The sequence below is a fragment of the Musca domestica genome, unplaced genomic scaffold (assembly GCF_030504385.1).
Source record: "Musca domestica strain aabys unplaced genomic scaffold, Musca_domestica.polishedcontigs.V.1.1 76, whole genome shotgun sequence".
In the NCBI taxonomy this organism is placed as follows: Eukaryota; Metazoa; Arthropoda; class Insecta; order Diptera; family Muscidae; genus Musca; species Musca domestica.
In genome coordinates this window covers 2014454-2032545 of record NW_026712396.1, presented here as the reverse complement: position 1 = coordinate 2032545, position 18092 = coordinate 2014454, and the positions used below count along the sequence as shown (strand labels likewise).

The 18092-nt window shown below is 33.2% G+C and overlaps 1 protein-coding gene across 9 annotated transcripts in view; it reads left to right on the top strand.

Moving 5' to 3' along the window:
- Nucleotides 1-18092, top strand: part of LOC131806464 (chloride channel protein 2-like) — a 112306-nt gene that overhangs the window by 66116 nt on the left and 28098 nt on the right. For 6 of the 9 annotated variants that reach the window (XM_059130555.1, XM_059130556.1, XM_059130553.1 and 3 more), the window contains exon 2: nt 15375-15482. In XM_059130555.1, coding sequence (XP_058986538.1) covers nt 15375-15482 — 108 coding nt within the window. Of the gene's footprint in view, nt 1-1830; nt 2743-15374; nt 15483-18092 lie in introns of those variants that run through there. The other 3 variants (XM_059130554.1, XM_059130561.1, XM_059130557.1) reach the window with 3 other exon arrangements.

The following is an 18092-nucleotide window of genomic DNA, read 5'->3' as shown; positions in this document are numbered from 1 at the left end:
TATTTCCATCAACACAAGATCTGTGATAAAGATGGTAGAGATTAGACCATTCCTTCTGGTACCATCCTCACAAAAGTTCGAACTTTTCAAAAAAAATATTTTGCTACACAGAAAGAGAAACGATTATCCGATTTTTCTCCAACTTTGTAAATTCTAATATTTGCATCAGGGCTATGTCAGGTGCGAAAATGGACAACATCGGCCCACTCTTTCAAGTACCTCATAGAATCACATACTGATTCGATTTATGCATGTCCGTCCGCCCGTCTGTCTGTCCGTCCGTCTGTCCATGTATTTTTGTAAACAAAGTACAGTTCGCATTTATTACCCTATCCAGATGAAATTTTTCTCAAATCATTTGTTTGGCCCAAGGACGAACCCTATTGAAATTGTAGATAATCGGTCAAAATTTAGATATAGCTCCCATATATATCTTCGTCCGATTTGCTTTTTATTATGCGCCAAACGTGTAATATCAGGCCGAATCGTATGGAATTTTGCACATACAACCAGATTAGGCCTGAAAATAAGTATGCCAAATTTGATCAAAAACGGTTCAGATATATCTATAGCTCCCATATATATTGTTCATCCGATTTGTTATTTTTATCCTCCGCAGCCGTAATATGCACTCTGTAACAACAATATTTGGGGAAATATATCAAATGCAGTTTAGAAACACCTTTGCTAAATTTTATCGAGATCGGTTGAGATTTGGATGTAGCTCCCATATATAACTTCGTCCGATTTACCTTTGATTGTGCACCAAACGTCTAATATTTGCCCAAATTGGATGAAATTTGGCACTTACGACCGAATTGAGTCTAGAAGATAGTATGTCAAATTTGGTGAAAATCGGTTCAATATAGCTATAGCTCCCATATATATTGTTCATCCGATTTGTTATATTTGTTACCCACAGCCGTAATATGCACTCCGTAACAACGATACTCAGGGAAATATATCAAATACAACTCAGAAATATCTTTACCAAATTTTATCGAGATCGGTTCCGATTTGGATATAGTCCCATATATATTTTTATCCGATTTCAAATTAATTGTGTACCAAATGGGCAATACAAGTCCGAATTTAAAAGATACAAATGCTTCGGCATATTTAGTCCTTTAAACTTTAAATTATAATTATAATCATAGCGTGTATCATTGAATTCTCCTATAAAAACTTTTAATTCTTATGCGGAGCTCTACTAAATTAGCAAAGTGGTGTAGGGTATCATAAAGTCGCCCCCGCCCGATTTTGAGACTCTCTTTACTGGTTTTTAACTTGTTTTATAAAACTTTTAGTTTATTTGGCTCCTAAAAGTATGCACAACAATTTGTTTTTCTTAAAAAGAAGTAGTCATAAGTAAAATGAGTGACCAGCGCGTATTTTTCGGGAAAAATGGGAGTACATTTCACAAAAAATAATGAATTTCTGTAGTCCTGGGACTGCCATGGAATACGTCTCCGATTTTGGGTACTATTTTGTAGTCCAATAAGTGGTGAATTTTTGATATAAATTTCAAAAGAATCATAGGAAAAACATTTCGTATAAAAAATATTAATATATTATTTAACTATTTCATATAGAACTCTTATTTAAGGAAACTAAAATTTCAAAATTTTCAAAAATTTATTTCTTTTGGCTTTGAGGACACCCCGTGTGCTACATGGAAATAAAAAATCGCAAATATATAGAGATACGAATCTTTTGTTTTCATTTCGGTCACCATAAGAAAAATTATTGATGTTATAATTTTAACCAAAACAGAAACCTAAGGAAAATTTCAAAATTAATATAAAATACAACAATGTAACAAATAATAAATAATAAAAATAAACACAATTTTTTGAGATCACCAAACAATGATTGGAATAATAAATGATAGGCAGTGAAGCAAAACCCCAAAGAAACAGTTATGACTAAGCCAATGAAAAATGCTAGAGGTCGGCATAAAATCAACATCAGCTACAACGTCGTCATCATCAGCAACCCGTGTGGCAGCTGCATTTTTGCTCAAAATTATGAGACGACGTCTTAAAATTTAAATTTAAATTTAAATTTAAATAATAAAATTAACATGGATTATGTAAAATAAAATTAGCAACAAAAAAAATCACCCCAAGAAACCTTTGAAGACAACAAATGGCCTGAAGGGAAAATCCATAAGCGGAAGTGTGGAAAAGAAAAAAAAATTGAAGGAAAAAATCGATATTTAAACAAATAGCTAAATAACTAAGGAAAAACAAAAGTAAACAAACAAAAGATAAATAAATTAAAAGAAAGATAAAGTATTTTCTAAGATTTCACCCTTATCTCAAAAAAAAAATCCCAAGGGTGACTTGTAATATTTTATGACAACAAAGCTTTAACTACCTCTAAAAATAAAAATAAACCTTAACCCATTAAGTGCTGTCGTGAATTGTCTCGAATGTGTGTTATGCGTGCCTGTTTGGCACGCTTTAGGTCACCGTCACCATCATCGCTTCGATGTTTAAAAACGAACAGGAATGTGACGGCCAATGCGATGAATATATCCGTGAATATGCTTTCGAACCGGAACTTCTGATAAATCGCGATGACTATTTGCGCCAGGAGGCCGAACATCGCCATGCATCCGGGCTGCTAACATCGACGGAAGCATCGCGTCTCGATGACACATACTCGCGACGTTCTAGCCATGATCTTTACAATGAACTCAAGAGTCAAGTTGATGTGGAGATTGAAGCTTTCTATTATGTAAGTGGGTGCGGGTGTGTGTGGGTGCGACAGTGTGTTAAAATGTGCGATCTCATCCTGTAAGCTAGAATTTGCTTATTTCATTTAGATTAATTACTTCGATACTTATGAAATATGGATTTCCGCCATTCCCAATCTGGGAATTCTCTTATATTCTCTCTTTTATATCTCTTAAAATATTTTAAACCTTCGAAATCAATTCGTTGTCCGTATTTGATTTAATCTGTTTCTAATACCACTTCTGACGTCCAAAACGCCCAAAAGTATGCACTTTTCGGCAAAAACACTATTAAAAATAGTAATACCATTGAAGTATAGATGGCGTTCCCTATCACATAAAAACCGCTTGCTGCGTTCGAATACTTTTTATATCCTCAATCATACAATAAAGGGGTATATTAAGTCCATCCAATAAAGTATATTTACATTCTTACAGATCATGAAAAAACATAATAATAAATAACAAAAATATCAAAGTGTAGATGGCGTTCTTTTCCCAAATAATGATATTTACTAATAACATTGAAGTACAGATGGCGCTCTCTACAATATATGAAACCAGTTTAAAAGACATTTTGTAACCTCCACATTTGTCATTTCATGTTCTATTACTAAAAAAATTCTGAAAATTTTGGATACCTATCCACATTTAAATTTAGGTTCCTATATAACCTAAATTTTCGTATTATTATATTTTTTTAAGAATTAACAATTTTTCAAAACATCAATAATTCGCCATCAATAAGTTTTGAGTGATGCTTTCTTTTTTTGGGACAAAAAGTAAAAAAACAGTAAGATCGGCCGGGCCGAATTTTGAATACCCTCCACCATTTGGCACGAATTTGGCAATTCTCAAAAACAATAAAATCCGTTAAAACTTCTGTTAAAATCTTAAAAATACCGAATGTAACTATTATATTAGTATCTATACGAGGACATGAACCTGCGTAGGTAACATTTGTCATAAGCCATTACGATATTCAAAGGCGAAACTTAAAAAAATCGGTTATAATCATTTTCCTAAAATAATTGAAATACCGAATATCGGGAGGTACCGTTATATGGGGGATTTACGAAGAGGTGAACCTGCACAGACAATTTTCTGTCTTAGGCTGTAGTATCCATTACGAACTTAAATACCAAATTTGAAACAATTCCGGTGAATAAATTCGCTAAAATCATCAAAATACCGAATATCGGGAGGTACAGTTATATGGGGGCTCTATGAAGACGTGGACCTGCACAGACAATTTTCTGTCTTAGGCGGTAGTATCCATTATGAACTTCAAATATCAAATTTGAAACAATTCCGGTGAAGAAATTCGCTAAAATCATCAAAATACCGAATATCGGGAGGTGCAGTTATATGGGGTCTATACGAAGACGTGGACCTGTACAGACAATTTTCTGTCATAGGCTGTAATAGCCATTACGAACTTCAAATACCAAATTTGAAACATTTCTGGTGAATAATGTCAAGTAAAACACCAAAATACCGAAAATAGGAAGGTACCATTATATGGGGGCTATACGAAGACGCATAGCTGCACAGACAATTTTCTGTCTTAGTCTGTAGTATCCTCTACGAACTTTAAGTACCAAATTTGAAACAATTCTGGTGAATAATGTCGGTAAAATCACCAAAATACCGAATATCGGGAGGTGCCGTTATATAGGGGCTGTCTGGACCTGCAGAGACAATTTTTTTGTTTTAGGCTGTAGTATCCATTACGAACCTCAAACACCAAATTTGAAACAATTCCGGTGAATAATGTCGCTAAAATCATCAAAATAACGAATATCGGGAGGTACAGTTATATGGGCGCTATACCGAAACGTGGACCTACATGGCCCATTTTCAATACCAAAAGTCTCGCAGACATAACATACATTTGAGCAGAATTTTATCAATCTACTTCAATTCGTTCGGAAGCTACAGTGATTTCCACAGACGGACGGACAGACGGACGTCTGTTGTAATCACGCTATCTTTGGAAGTAATTGAGATTATGAGATTTTGCTAGTAGTCAGGTTAAGTTCGTAAATGAGTCATGTCGGTCCACGTTTTCATATAGACGCCTTATAATGGTACCTCCCAATATTCGGAATTTTGATTATTTTTTAGAGATATTTTTGAGTGGAATTGTTTCAAATTTCCTAATGGGTACTACAATCTATAATAAAAAATTGTCTATGCAGGTCCAGGTCTTTGTATAGATCCAATATAACGGTACCTTCCTATATCCGGTATTTTGATCATTTAAAGGACATTATTGATCGGATCTGTTTCAATTTTCGTAGTGGGTACTACACCTTAAGACAGATAATTGCACATGAAGGTCCAGGTCTCTGTATAGGCCACATATAACGATGCCTCCCTATATTCGGTATTTTTATGATTTAAGGGACATTATTCAAAGGAATTGTTGAAAATTTCAAATTTAAATTTCGTAGTGGGTACTACAGCCTATGACAGATAGTCATTGTATAGCCTCCATATAACAATATTTCCCTATATTCTGCATTTGTTTCTGTTTCAAATTTCGTATTTGAAGTTCCCAAATATCGGTACGTATGGCCCCCAAATATCGGTACCACCCAACATTCTTTATTTTAATGATTTTAGCTACAGTATTCACCGGAATTGTTTCAAATTTCGTATTTACACTATGGGTATTGCCTATGCAAGTCCACGTATGTTCGGTATTTTTAGGATTTTTACAAATTTTGATCATTTCCAAATTCGTTCCAAATGGTGGAGATGCCCGTGAAGATAATTTTTAAAATATAAATGCAATGTGTTGGTGCGCAAGGGGTTAATTGAAAAATAGTTTTTTTTTTTATATTAATGACTTTTACCACTTTTTTTGGATAAATCAACGTATTTTTAAATTAATTTAAATTAAATTATTTAGAGGAAAATGACACAATTTCCCGACGAGGACGAATAACCAGAGTGGTGTTGGCGGTAGGGAAACTGCATGGAAAATGCTGAAATGCACAAAAACTATTAATCTTCACGGGCATATGGTGGAGGGTATTCAATTGCAGATCCTAATATTTTTATCAGTCTCATGTCAGGTGCGAAAATCTTCAATGGGTTCAAATTTTGAATAATTATAACTCCTGTAAAATGTGAAATAAGAGTCAGATTGTCTCCAAAATTTTACACATTCCAATATTTCTACCAACACATGATCTGGTGTAAAGATGAAATATACTGGAGTATTTTTCTTCTGATACCTTGCCCCACAATGGGTCAACATTTTGAATAATTATATATCTCATAAAATGCAAAACAAAAATCCAATTCTCATCAAATTTCACACATCCCAATATTTTAATTAACAGAAGATCTGGTGTGAAGAGTCTGTCGGGAATGAAATACATCTATCCTTGAGCCTACTTTGCCTTTTCTGAATGGTTTTCTCTCAGTATAACACATATATTAATAAATACACGCATGTATCTACATTTTATCATATCTATTGATCTTGGCCTACAATGTTGGCAACCTTCTCTATTTTTTGTTGTTTTGCAAGATTTATTTGCAATTTTTTTTCAATATTTTTTGTGTGTGTGTTTTTTTCTTCGTTTCATTTTTGTATGTCACTGCCATTGCTGTCGTCTTTCAGGATGTCTGTCTGTATGTTCGTCCGTCCGTCCATCAGCATAAGACAATTTGTTGTGTGAACACGACGACAATTCTGCAGCACAAGAATCGCATTGTAAAGATCAGGAACACTGCCAACAATTATTATAATTTTTTTTGTTGTATTGCATTTTTAATAAATCATGAATATGGTTCTTCTTTTAAAAATTACAAATTCTTGTTTACCCGACAGTTAGTCTATATTGTGTGCATGTGAGAAATGTAAGCCTGGTGGTTTTGGTTTTGAAAATAGAGATTTCGTTCCTTTGGTGACTTATACTAAAATTTAATGAAGAATATTATTCTATCTGACATCATCCTTCTATTATAATTCTTTATTGGAGATTTTTGCACAAACTCACACAAAGTACGGCTTTAACCCTAAAACAAATACTTCATTTTCAATTTTTGTACAGAAATTTCAAATATAATTTTTATAGATAACTATTGTACCTAGATATGTGGTTTATTCTGACATTTATTATGAAATTTTGTGTAGAACATTTCTTCTTTTGACACCTTTCGCCTAAAATAAAATTTAATGTTACTTTCGGGCATCTACTCGAAAAAAGTCCGGGGAAAAATTGATCAAAAAATGTGGAAATATTTTTGCGAATTTTTTTGGGAAACTTGGTGCAAAATTTTTTTGATACACAATGAAAATAGAGATTTCTTTTCTTTGGTAACTTATAGTAAAATTTGATGAAGAATATTTTTGCCTTTGACTTCCTACTTCTAATACGATGTTTTCTTGGAGATTTTAGAATAAACCCACAACAAGTACAGCTTTAAACCTAAAACAAACACAATTTTCACTTTTTGTACAGAAATTTCAAATATAATTTTTATAAAAAACTATTGTACCTAGATATGTGGTTTATTCTGACATTTATTGTGAAATTTTGTGTAGAATATTTCATCTTTTGACATTTTTCGCCTAAAACGAATGTTACTTTCCGGCGTCTACTCGAAAAAAGTCCGAGGAAAAATTGATCCAAAAATTAGGAATTTTTTTGGGGATTTTTTTTTTTTTGAAAATTAGTAAAATTTTTTTCATATATAATGAACATAGAGATTTATTTTCTTTAGCAAATTATAGTGAAATTTGATGAAGAATATTTCTGTCTCTGACATCTTACTTCTAAAACGATGTTATGTTGGAGATTTTAGTATAAATCCATATCAAGTACGGCTTCTACCTTAAAATAAACACATAATTTTCACTTTTAGTACGTAAATTTCAAATGAAATTTTCATAAAATCTATTGTACCTAGGCATGTAGTTTATTCTGAGATTTGTAGTAAAATGTTGTGTAGAACATTTCTTTCTTTAACATTTTCCGCCTAGAACGAAATTTTATACTACTTTCCGGCGTATACTCGAAAAAAGTCCGAGGAAATGTTGATTAAAAAAATTAACAACTATTTTCTGGTTTTTTGGGAATATTGATGCAATTTTTTCCATTTTATTTTTTTTTTTTTTTTGATATGCAGTGGTAATAGAGATTTCTTTTCTTTGGTGACTTATAGTAAAATTTGATAAAGAACATTTTTGCCATTGACGTCATCCTTCTACAATGATGCTTTATTGGAGATTTTGGCACAAACTCTCACAAAGTACGGTTTTAACCCTAAAATGCCTCTTAAATATATTTGAATTTCTGGCGTTTTGGAAGGATTTAGCGTTTTCAAATCTTCAAGGACCTATAGTAAAATTTAATGACAAATAAGTTTGTAGAATCGTTTGACTTGCTACGACCCCGTTTAAGAGGAGTTTTTAACCATATTTCAAAAAAAGGACCAAAAAGACCCCTTTCTTGTTTTGGATGAGGGTTAAAAATTTCCACCAAAAAATTCCTCGTATTTTAGTCGGCAATATTGCCGAAGACACTTTATTCCTAAAATTTACGAATTCCGAGGAATCTGAATCTGAAAATGTCCACAAGTGCGGAAGAGAGGAGAACTTGCCCCCTCTTTTCAAGTTACTTTGCGATGTAAACTTATAAACACCAATACAAGTGTCTGATTTTTTTTTAACTTTACATTCATAGTCTGCTGGATTTTTCCCGTAGTTATTGAAAAAATTTAATTTTGTCGCACAGTGTTATTTGGTATGACTCTATCCTGAAAGGGTAGATATAGACAATTTTCATTGCGTTTGCAACACCTCAAAATATTCAAGGATACCTTATCAAATATGTATATTCTTGATCAGCATAAAATTCTGTGTCCTTCTTCTGTCTGTAATGTCAGTATGCTAAAAATACAGTAATGTGCACTCTGTCTTGATCGACAGTCAGACTGAATGTTTGTAGAGCTCTGAAAATTAGGGCAATAGTCAATATTTCTGTACCTCCCAGTTTTCGGCTGTCTTCAGCCACATTTTTCAATTAAATCAGTTTCAATTTGAAATTTTCGGGTTCTCAATAGGTATAATTTCTCCTCACAAAATTTTTTCTACATAGGTCTACCAGCATTTTCTAGAGCCACCCTTTATTAGGTATTTCTGGATTTTCAATAACTTGAAAATTTATATCAAAATTTTCCACCAATTGAGCTGAAACTTGACATTTTCGGCTTCTCCTTAGATAGCTTCAAGGTATTTCATTTTCCACATCACAGTTCCAATGTCCACCTGTCATGCCCCGTACAAAAAAAATTGAATCAGATAATGAAACTATTTTAAGAAAAATTTACAAACAGAGATTTAATGGCATTGATAAAACCCAATGGTGTCGTCATAGTTTCTGTTATGGTCGGCGTCGTTGTTGTTGTTTGTTTTTGTAACGGCTGCCAATATTCGCCAGACAATTTTCATCTGAAAATTGCATTAAATTCTGCTAATTTGTTTTAATATTTCTATTTTTACAATTGGCGACGGCGGATGACAAGCGAAACAGACAAAAAAATATTGAAATAGGTGGCAAAAAAAATAACAAAAGATGAAGAAATGACAACAATAACAATAAATACATAAGTTTTTATTTATATATTTCTCTGTGTTGTTGTTGTTATTATTATAAACATTTGTACATGAAATACTAGATAATATTTGCACTTCTCCGTATTTTCCTTCTTCGTATTGTGCACTTGTTCGGTTTTCATTGTCTATTTTTTTTTCTCTTTTCTGAGGGGGATCTGGGTCTGGCTAAGTGTCTGAATAAATAAGATGTGTACTTGTATTTTTAGCATTATTTGTTTTGAAAGGGGAAAAGGTGTCAGGAAGGGAGGATTGGGGGGAGGGGGGGGGTTGGGATGTATAATCAATATTTTCATTGGCAAATGGGGTTGATATTGTTGTTTTTTATTTTCATAAGTTAATCCATTATCGGGAGGAAATATTTTTAAAAAAATTGAAAATCATTGTATTTGTATCGGAATCTTGTGGTTAGGTCCTTGACCTATTTATACGAAATAAAGGCCAAGATTTGAAAAAAAAACTTTAAATGATTGAGGGACGCAGATGAAATGCTTACAGATTTTCCAGCAGATTGTGAAAGTAGAGCAAAAAAACCATCAGAGTTTTGAAAGTTTATATTGAAAACTAATATTCAGAAATAAACAATGATTTTTATTGATGCTATATTATATGGTTCATGTTTAGTATCCAATTTTTTTATACCCTCCACCATGGTAGGGAGTGTATATTAAATTTCTCTTTCCATTTGTAACACCTCGAAATACACATTTAAGATCCCACAAAGTATATATATTCTTGATCAGCATAAAATTCTATGTCGATTTAGCGATGTCCGTCCGTCTGTGGAAATCACTCCAGCTTCCGAACGAATTGAAGTAGATTGATAAAATTTTACTCAAATGTATGTTATGTCTGCAGGACTTTTGCAAACGAAAATGGACCATGTAGGTCCACGTCTTCGCATAGCCTCCATATAACGGCACCTCCCGATAATCGGTATTTTGATGGTTTTAGCTACATTATAACCGATTTTTTTAAGTTTCGCATTTGAATATTGTAATGGCTTGTGACAAATGTTACCTATGCAGGTCCACGTTGCGTATAGACCCTAATATAACCGCTACATTGATATTTTTAAGATCTTAATAGAATTTTTAACGGATTTTATTGTTTTTGAGAATTGCCAAATTCATTCCAAATGGTGGAGGATATTCAAAGTTCGGCCCGTCCGAACTTACAGCTTTTTACTTGTTTTTTTTGTTCAGTATAATCTGATGTAAAATAATTCTTTTGTTGAAAGGACAAGTTCCTTCCCCCTTTTCAGGCTTTTGTAAATTTTCGGATTAAGATTCCTCGGAATCCGTGCATTTTAGGAATAAAATTTCTTCGGCTCTATTGCAGATAAGAATACGAGGAATATTTTGCTTGAAAATTTCATTCCTCAAACGAGTCAACAAAAGGGTCTTTTGATCCATTGTTTGAAATATGGCTAAAAACTTCCTTTGTAGCCTGTCAAAATATTCTACAGAATTATTGTGAGTTTATGCAAAAATCTCCAACAAACCATCATTTTTGAAGGATCGCCTCTAGGGCAAAAATATTGTTCATCAAATTTTACTATAAGTCACTAAGGAAAATAAATCTCTATTTTCACAGTATATCAAAAAAAATATTTCCATCAATGTGCAAGTCCATCAAAAAACCAGAAAATACTTGTTATATTTTGAACAATTTTTTCTCGAACTTGACGCCGAAAAGTAAAATAAAATTGTATTTTAGCAGGAAGGTGTCAAGAGAGGAAATATTCTACACTTCGTCTGTGGTAATACATTTAACTTTTAAAGGGATTGCCTTAGATGACTTTAATTTGAATCTTGATTATAAAGGGAGATTTTTCAGATATTTTTTTGCTTATTTATTTATTTATTTATTTTTTTTATACCCTACACCACATAGTGGTAAGGGTATTATGTCTTTGTGCATTTGTTTGTAACATGGAGAAGGAAACGAGATAGACCCATAGTTACTTTTGAGAACCTTCATAGAATCACTTTCTGAGTCGATTTATGCATGTCCGTCTGTCCATGTATTCTTGTGAACAAAATGCAGGTCGCATTTATTATCCGATTGAGATGAAATTTTCCAAACAATATTTTTTTGGCCCAAGGACGAACCCTATTGAAATTGGTGAGAATCGGATCAAATTTAGATATAGCTCCCATATATATCTTCATCCGATTTCGGGTTAAATGTGCACCAAATATCCACTATCAGTCCAAATTACCTGAATTTTGGCACACCCAACCGAGTTCGGCCTAGAAGCAAGTATATCAAATTTGGAGAAAATCGGTTCAGATATAGCTATAGCTCCCATATATATCTTTCATCCGATTTGATCTTTAAGTTCCTCATATTCCTACTATGCACTCCACAACCGTGATATTTGGTACCAGGTATTAGATGCAGCACAGAAATAGCTGTTTTAAATTTTATTGAAATCGGTTCAGATTTGGATATAGCTCCCATATATATCTTCATCCGATTTCGGGTTAATTGACCACCAAATGACCAATATCAGCCCAAATGGCCCGAATTTTGGCACATGTGACCGAGATTAGCCTTAAAGCAAATACAACAAATTTGGAGAAAATCGGTTCAGAAACAGCTATAGCTCCCATATACATCTTCATCCGATTTCGGGTTAAATGTGCACCAAATATCCACTATCAGTCCAAATTACCTGAATTTTGGCACACCCAACCGAGTTCGGCCTAGAAGCAAGTATATCAAATTTGGAGAAAATCGGTTCAGATATAGCTATAGCTCCCATATATATCTTTCATCCGATTTGGTGTTTAAGCCTCTCACATTCGTAATATGCACTCCACAAGAATGATATTTGGTACCAGATATAAGATGCAGCCCAGAAATAGATGTTTGTAATTTTATCGAAATCGGTTCAGATTTGGATATAGCTCCCATATATATCTTCATCCGATTTCAGGTTAATTGTGCACCAAATGGCCGATATAAGACCAAATGGACTGAATTTTAGTACATCGGACCAAATTCAGCCTAGAAGCAAGTATATCAAATTTAGTGAAAATCGGTTCAGATATAAATATAGCAACCATATATATGTTTCATCCGATTTAGAATTTTAGTCCCATACATTCGTAATATTCACTCCACAACCGTGATATTTGGTACCAGGTATTAGATGGAGCACAGGAATAGCTGTTTTAAATTTTATCGAAATCGATTCAGATTTGGATATAGCTCTCATATATATCTTCATCCGATTTCGGGTTAAATGTGCACAAAATGGTCAATATCAGCCCAAATCACCAGTCTAGAAGAAGAAGAATACGTAAAATTTGGAGAAACCCGGTTCAGAGTTAGCTATAGTTCGTAAAATGCACGATAGAATTAGATAGATTTTGATTTTGTACCAAATATCTCATAGAGCTCTGAAATGCCCTGTATAAACCTTTTTACGAGAGCTCTACTAAATATGCATAGTGGTGTGGGGTATCATATAGTCGGCCCCGCCCGACTTTTGAGCTTTCCTTACTGGTTTTTTTTTTGCAACACCAGTTTCAATGTTCGTGCTCTATTAAGAAACTTCATTTTGTGTTCAACGATGAAGCTCATTTTTGGCTTAATTGCCACGTAAATAAAGATAATTGTCGACATTGGAGGGTAGATCATCCAGAAGCATTGTTCTCCCAAAATTTAAAATTGTACCAAATTTAGTACCATATAGTACACATAAGTACGAATTTCCAAAACCATCTACATTCCCCAGTCCTACAGTGCAAAAGGAATCTTATTTCCAAAGTTCTAGCTCTATCGGTTCAATCAAATCGAATTTGTACCAAATTCCAGAATTCCTGTTCCTTCCCTTTCCTCCAAATTCGAAATGTACCAAATTTAATATCATTTAGTATTTTTCATATACATGAGCACACATTTCCAAAACTACCTCCTTACATCGACTCTACTTCTCCCATTCCAAATTTCAAGCTTTTAGCTCTAAACGTTCACATTATGCGAAAATGGTACCAAACATAGTACATTTTAGTACTTTTCGTACACTAATAGTGTACTTTTGTACATTCATCATACACTTCATCAGCAACCCTCATACTAAATTTAAGAGTTCTAGCTCTACTGGTTCGTCAAATACAAAGTTTACCATATTTAGTAACTTTTAGTACTTTTCGTACCGTTCTAGTAGGGATTTCCAAAAAACCATCCTTATCTGACACCTTCGAACCAAAAGTGACCCTCTCCGAAAATTTCAAGATTCCAGCGTTATCGTTAAGGCAGGCAGTCAATTACTTTACTCTTTAAACACATAGATTTAGTACCGTTTTGTGTCTTTTCGTACCATTGTTGAACATAAAGTACGAATTTCCAAAAAAACTTGCCCAGCCTCGCCCATGAGTGACCCCAATGCAGAATTTTCAAGTTCTAGTACTTTAAGATTACTCAATAAAAATGTTCTACCATTTTGTACCCTTAAAGTGCAAACTTTCAAAAATCCCGCCTAATATCACCCAAATGTGACCACAACTTCAATGTTCTAGCATGTATCTATCGCTAAATAACGAAGATGTACTATTTCGTATCTTTTGGAACTTTTCGAACCCCTGAAATGTTATTTTGTCGAACCTATAAAGTTCAACTTTGTACCTTTAGTTATGTTCATACTCTTGCACTACAAATGACATAAAATTTCGACCTATCTCCCCACTTCTTTGCAGAGGAGATTTTTAAATACCCTCCACTATACATAGTATGGACGGTATATTAAGTTCGTCATTCCGAATTAATAATTTTAGACCCAACAAAGTATATATTTTCTTGATTAGGGTAAAATTCTGTTTTAATCACGCCAGAGTCAAAACAAATGAAGATAAGAAGCTAAAATTTTGCACAGATTTATCTTATGTCTACGGGCAGTTCAAGTTCGAAGATGGGCTATATCGGACCATGATATCGTATAGCTAGCAGATAACAGTACCCCCTGATATTCGGTATTTCGATCATTTCAGCCACATTTTCAATGGAATTGTCTAAAAATCCACACAAGGAGTTCCTGGTGAGTACCCTAGAAGAGAATTGTCTCAATAGGTCCACGATGCCGTATAGCCCCCATATAACGATACCTACCGATATTCGGTATTTTGATGATTTTGACGTATTTAAAGTTCGCAATGGGTACTACAACCTATGAAGGAAAATTGCAGGTTCACCTCAATGCTTAGCCTACATATAAAGTTGCCTCCCTTTATTCGGTATTGTGATGATAATAACGACATTATTCACCGGAATTCTTTAAAATTTCGTATTCAAAATTCGGAATCTTTACTACAGCCTATGGCAAAAATTTACTTATTCTGGACCTCGTTTTCGTACAGCCCCTATATAAAAGGTTTTCTTTGAGCTTTATTTTTCAACGGAATTTTTTAGAAATTTTTTTAAATTCCTTCCAAATGGCGGAGGGTATAAAAAGTTCGGTCCGGTCGAACTTAGCTGATTTTTTAATTTATTTTTTTTATATTTTTGTACATTTTGCAAAAGCTTATTTTTTGCTACTTGACTCCCCGTCCTGCAATAATTTCGAAAGGGTTAGTAAAAACTGGAGGAAGTCGACTGTTATCGACCAAGTGGGGACTAAATGCGATATAAGTGTTATCATATATGAGTCTTTGTTTCAATAGTGAACTCAACTGACTTCTGCGCCTTCCAATTGAATTTTCTATTATTTAGTCTGGTGTTGACATTTTATATTAGGTGTCCCAACACCAATACAGTTTCAAGTGGCCCTTTTTGTGACCCTTCACAAAATTTCCAATTGTTTGATTCCCACATTCAATTATTTTAGGTTTTTTTAAAGGAAATCATGAAATGAACGGTTTCATTTGCTAAACATGGGTGCGTATAACTAATATCAATTAATTATTATCAATCATACGACTAAAAATCCCACTCAACTTTCATTGAGAACTTTATTAATAATATGTTTTTCTTTTGTTCTTTCTCCTCCCTTAGATGTATGGCCGCTATACCAAAGATTTAGGAGAATTTGCCAAAGATGAAGCCAGAAAACTCAAATTGCTGCAAAAACGACGAAAGTTGGAGGACAAACAGAGGAATAAGGTAAGTGTATGAAGGAATATTAAGAGAAAAGGAAAACAAACAAAAAACGACAAATTGCTAATGTTAAAAATATTAATTTTTCTGTTAAACAACAAAAAAATGACATGCAACTAACAACAAATAAATGCATGGTCAAACATGCTTTTAACCAAAATACTACAAAAAAAAACAAAATAACAAATAATTGCAATATGAGAAACACATTTTTAAGGTAAACCAACTAATTAACATACCACATAACATGTAGAAACAAAGAAAAAAAAGAGAAATGCTAAAGAATACTAGAAAGAAAAAAGAAAAAATTTAATTTGATGACGTAGAAGGAAAAATGCTAAACAAAGTAGAAAAATCAAGAAAAAAAGATATTGAAAATTAAATTTAATGGCGTAGCTGTTTCTGTTTTTTCTTTTCATTAAATGTTCTTTTATTTAGTTTAATCTAAAGGCATTTAGAATGTTAAGTGGTTTCCCCAATCGTTTATTTTTGAGTTCAAAACGTCAGCATTCTTATAATACTTTTGAATCTATTGATCATTATTGGTAGCCTAGAGCACAGTGATTTGGGAGACTAATTGAAAATAAATCGAGAATTAGTTGAGAATTTTTGAAATCCTAGAGAGATATTTAAAATGACCACCATTTTTAAGCTTTAAATACCTATAAAAATAATATTTCTAAAACTTATATATATTTAACAAAAATTCTAAAAATGAAGGACTTCCTAAATTTACCTCTAGGATTTCAATACTTAAATATATAGGACTCCCAAAATAATATTTTTTTTAAATATTATTGTTATATTCAATATTAAAAAAAAAAAACATTTTAAAATACTCTCTATTTGAGTCAGCGGGAACTCTCAGTTAAACGACGAATGTGTAGAGTAGCGCACCGTGAGGAAATAAGAAAAACAAGTTAGGAATAGTATCAGTCGCTTTTGCCGATAGATAAATAACCTCCGTCAATGTCCTTTTATCAAAATACATTTTTACTTGCGTTATAATTATTTAAATGTTGACCCCGGAGGATACCGAAGAAGTGAGCCAATATTTCCATTTCGTATTTGACCTGACTTAGGTGTAAACATTACAACGTGCCAGATTTTGACAATATCGACTATTTTCCTCACTCGATATGAGATATGTGATAACTTTTAGAAAATATTAAAATATGCCTGAAGCACCAGATATAGTCGACCGATTAACTTCGCGTTTTATGAGCATCATGGTTATTCAAAATGTTGACCCTTTGTGAGAGAGGTACCAGAAGGTGTAAACCGATATTTTCCATCTTCACACCAGACTATGGGTTAATAAAAATATTGTGATAAGTGTAATTTGAAGACAATCGGACTCTTGCGGCACATTTTGTAAGAGTTAAAATTATTCAAAATATCGACCCTTTGTGGGGGAGGAACTTGGGAGGTTTTCAAAAAAAAAAAAAAAATTACTGCACAGAAAGAGAAAGGATAATCCAATTTTGCTACAACTCCTAATATTTGCATCAGTTCTAGGTCAGGTGCGAAAATGGACAATATCGGTCAACTCCATCTAATATCTCCCCAAAAAAGGGTTAACATTTTAAATAATTATAACTCTTATAAAATGTGATGTAAGAGTCCGGTTGTCTTCAAATTACACACATAACAATATTTTTATAAACCCATGGTATGGTGTGAAGTTGGAATATATCGGTAAACTTCTTCGGGTACCTCCCCCCACTAATGATCAAAATTTTGAATATCCTTGAAGCTCATAAAACGCTAAATTAACATCCGATTCCATTCAGATTCGACACATCTCAATATTTCCATCAACACAGGATGTGTTATGAAGATGGCAGAGATAGGACTATTTCTTCTGGTACCTCCCGCACAAAGGGTCAAAAAAAAGAATGTGTTTCCCTTCATATTTCACACATCGCGTTATATCTACTAACACAAGAACTGTTGTGAAGAGGGAATGTATCGGTCCACTCTCTCCTCCTCCTCTGTCATGTCATACAACTGGTTATATCTAAATATTTCCCTGATATGAATATGTAATTTCTCGGAATTTATGATTATAAACATTTGATATAAAAGTTTTGTTTCCTTAAATTTTTTCACATATGAATATTTTTATCCGTATAAGATGAAGTGGAATATTTCGGTCCTTAGGAATATTTCCACATTTTCCAAAAATTTGCACATATGTCATATAAAGTATAGGAAGTAGGCGATAAAGTCCAAATAGGGCACGTTAAGAATTGGACAATATTCGCCAATTGCTTCGGCCCTCCCACAGAAAGGACCAATAGTTTGAATAATCATAACTCAAGGCTGGGGGTATACATCTGTCGGAAAAACCGACTGATACTATTTTACCTGTTTTAATATAGAAATTGACTTGACTCAATAAATAACACTCTTGTACCTTTTAATAATTTTCGTCCCCTTAATTAGAATGTTGCACTATTGTGTGCCCTTAAAGTGCGAAGATTCCACAATTCCGCATAGAGTTTGTATTCTGCTTACTTTTCGAAATCCTCGTTCCAAATTTCAAAGTTATCGATCGTTCAATAATAAAGCAGTACTATTTTGTACTTTCTAGTACGTTTCGTACCCTTACAA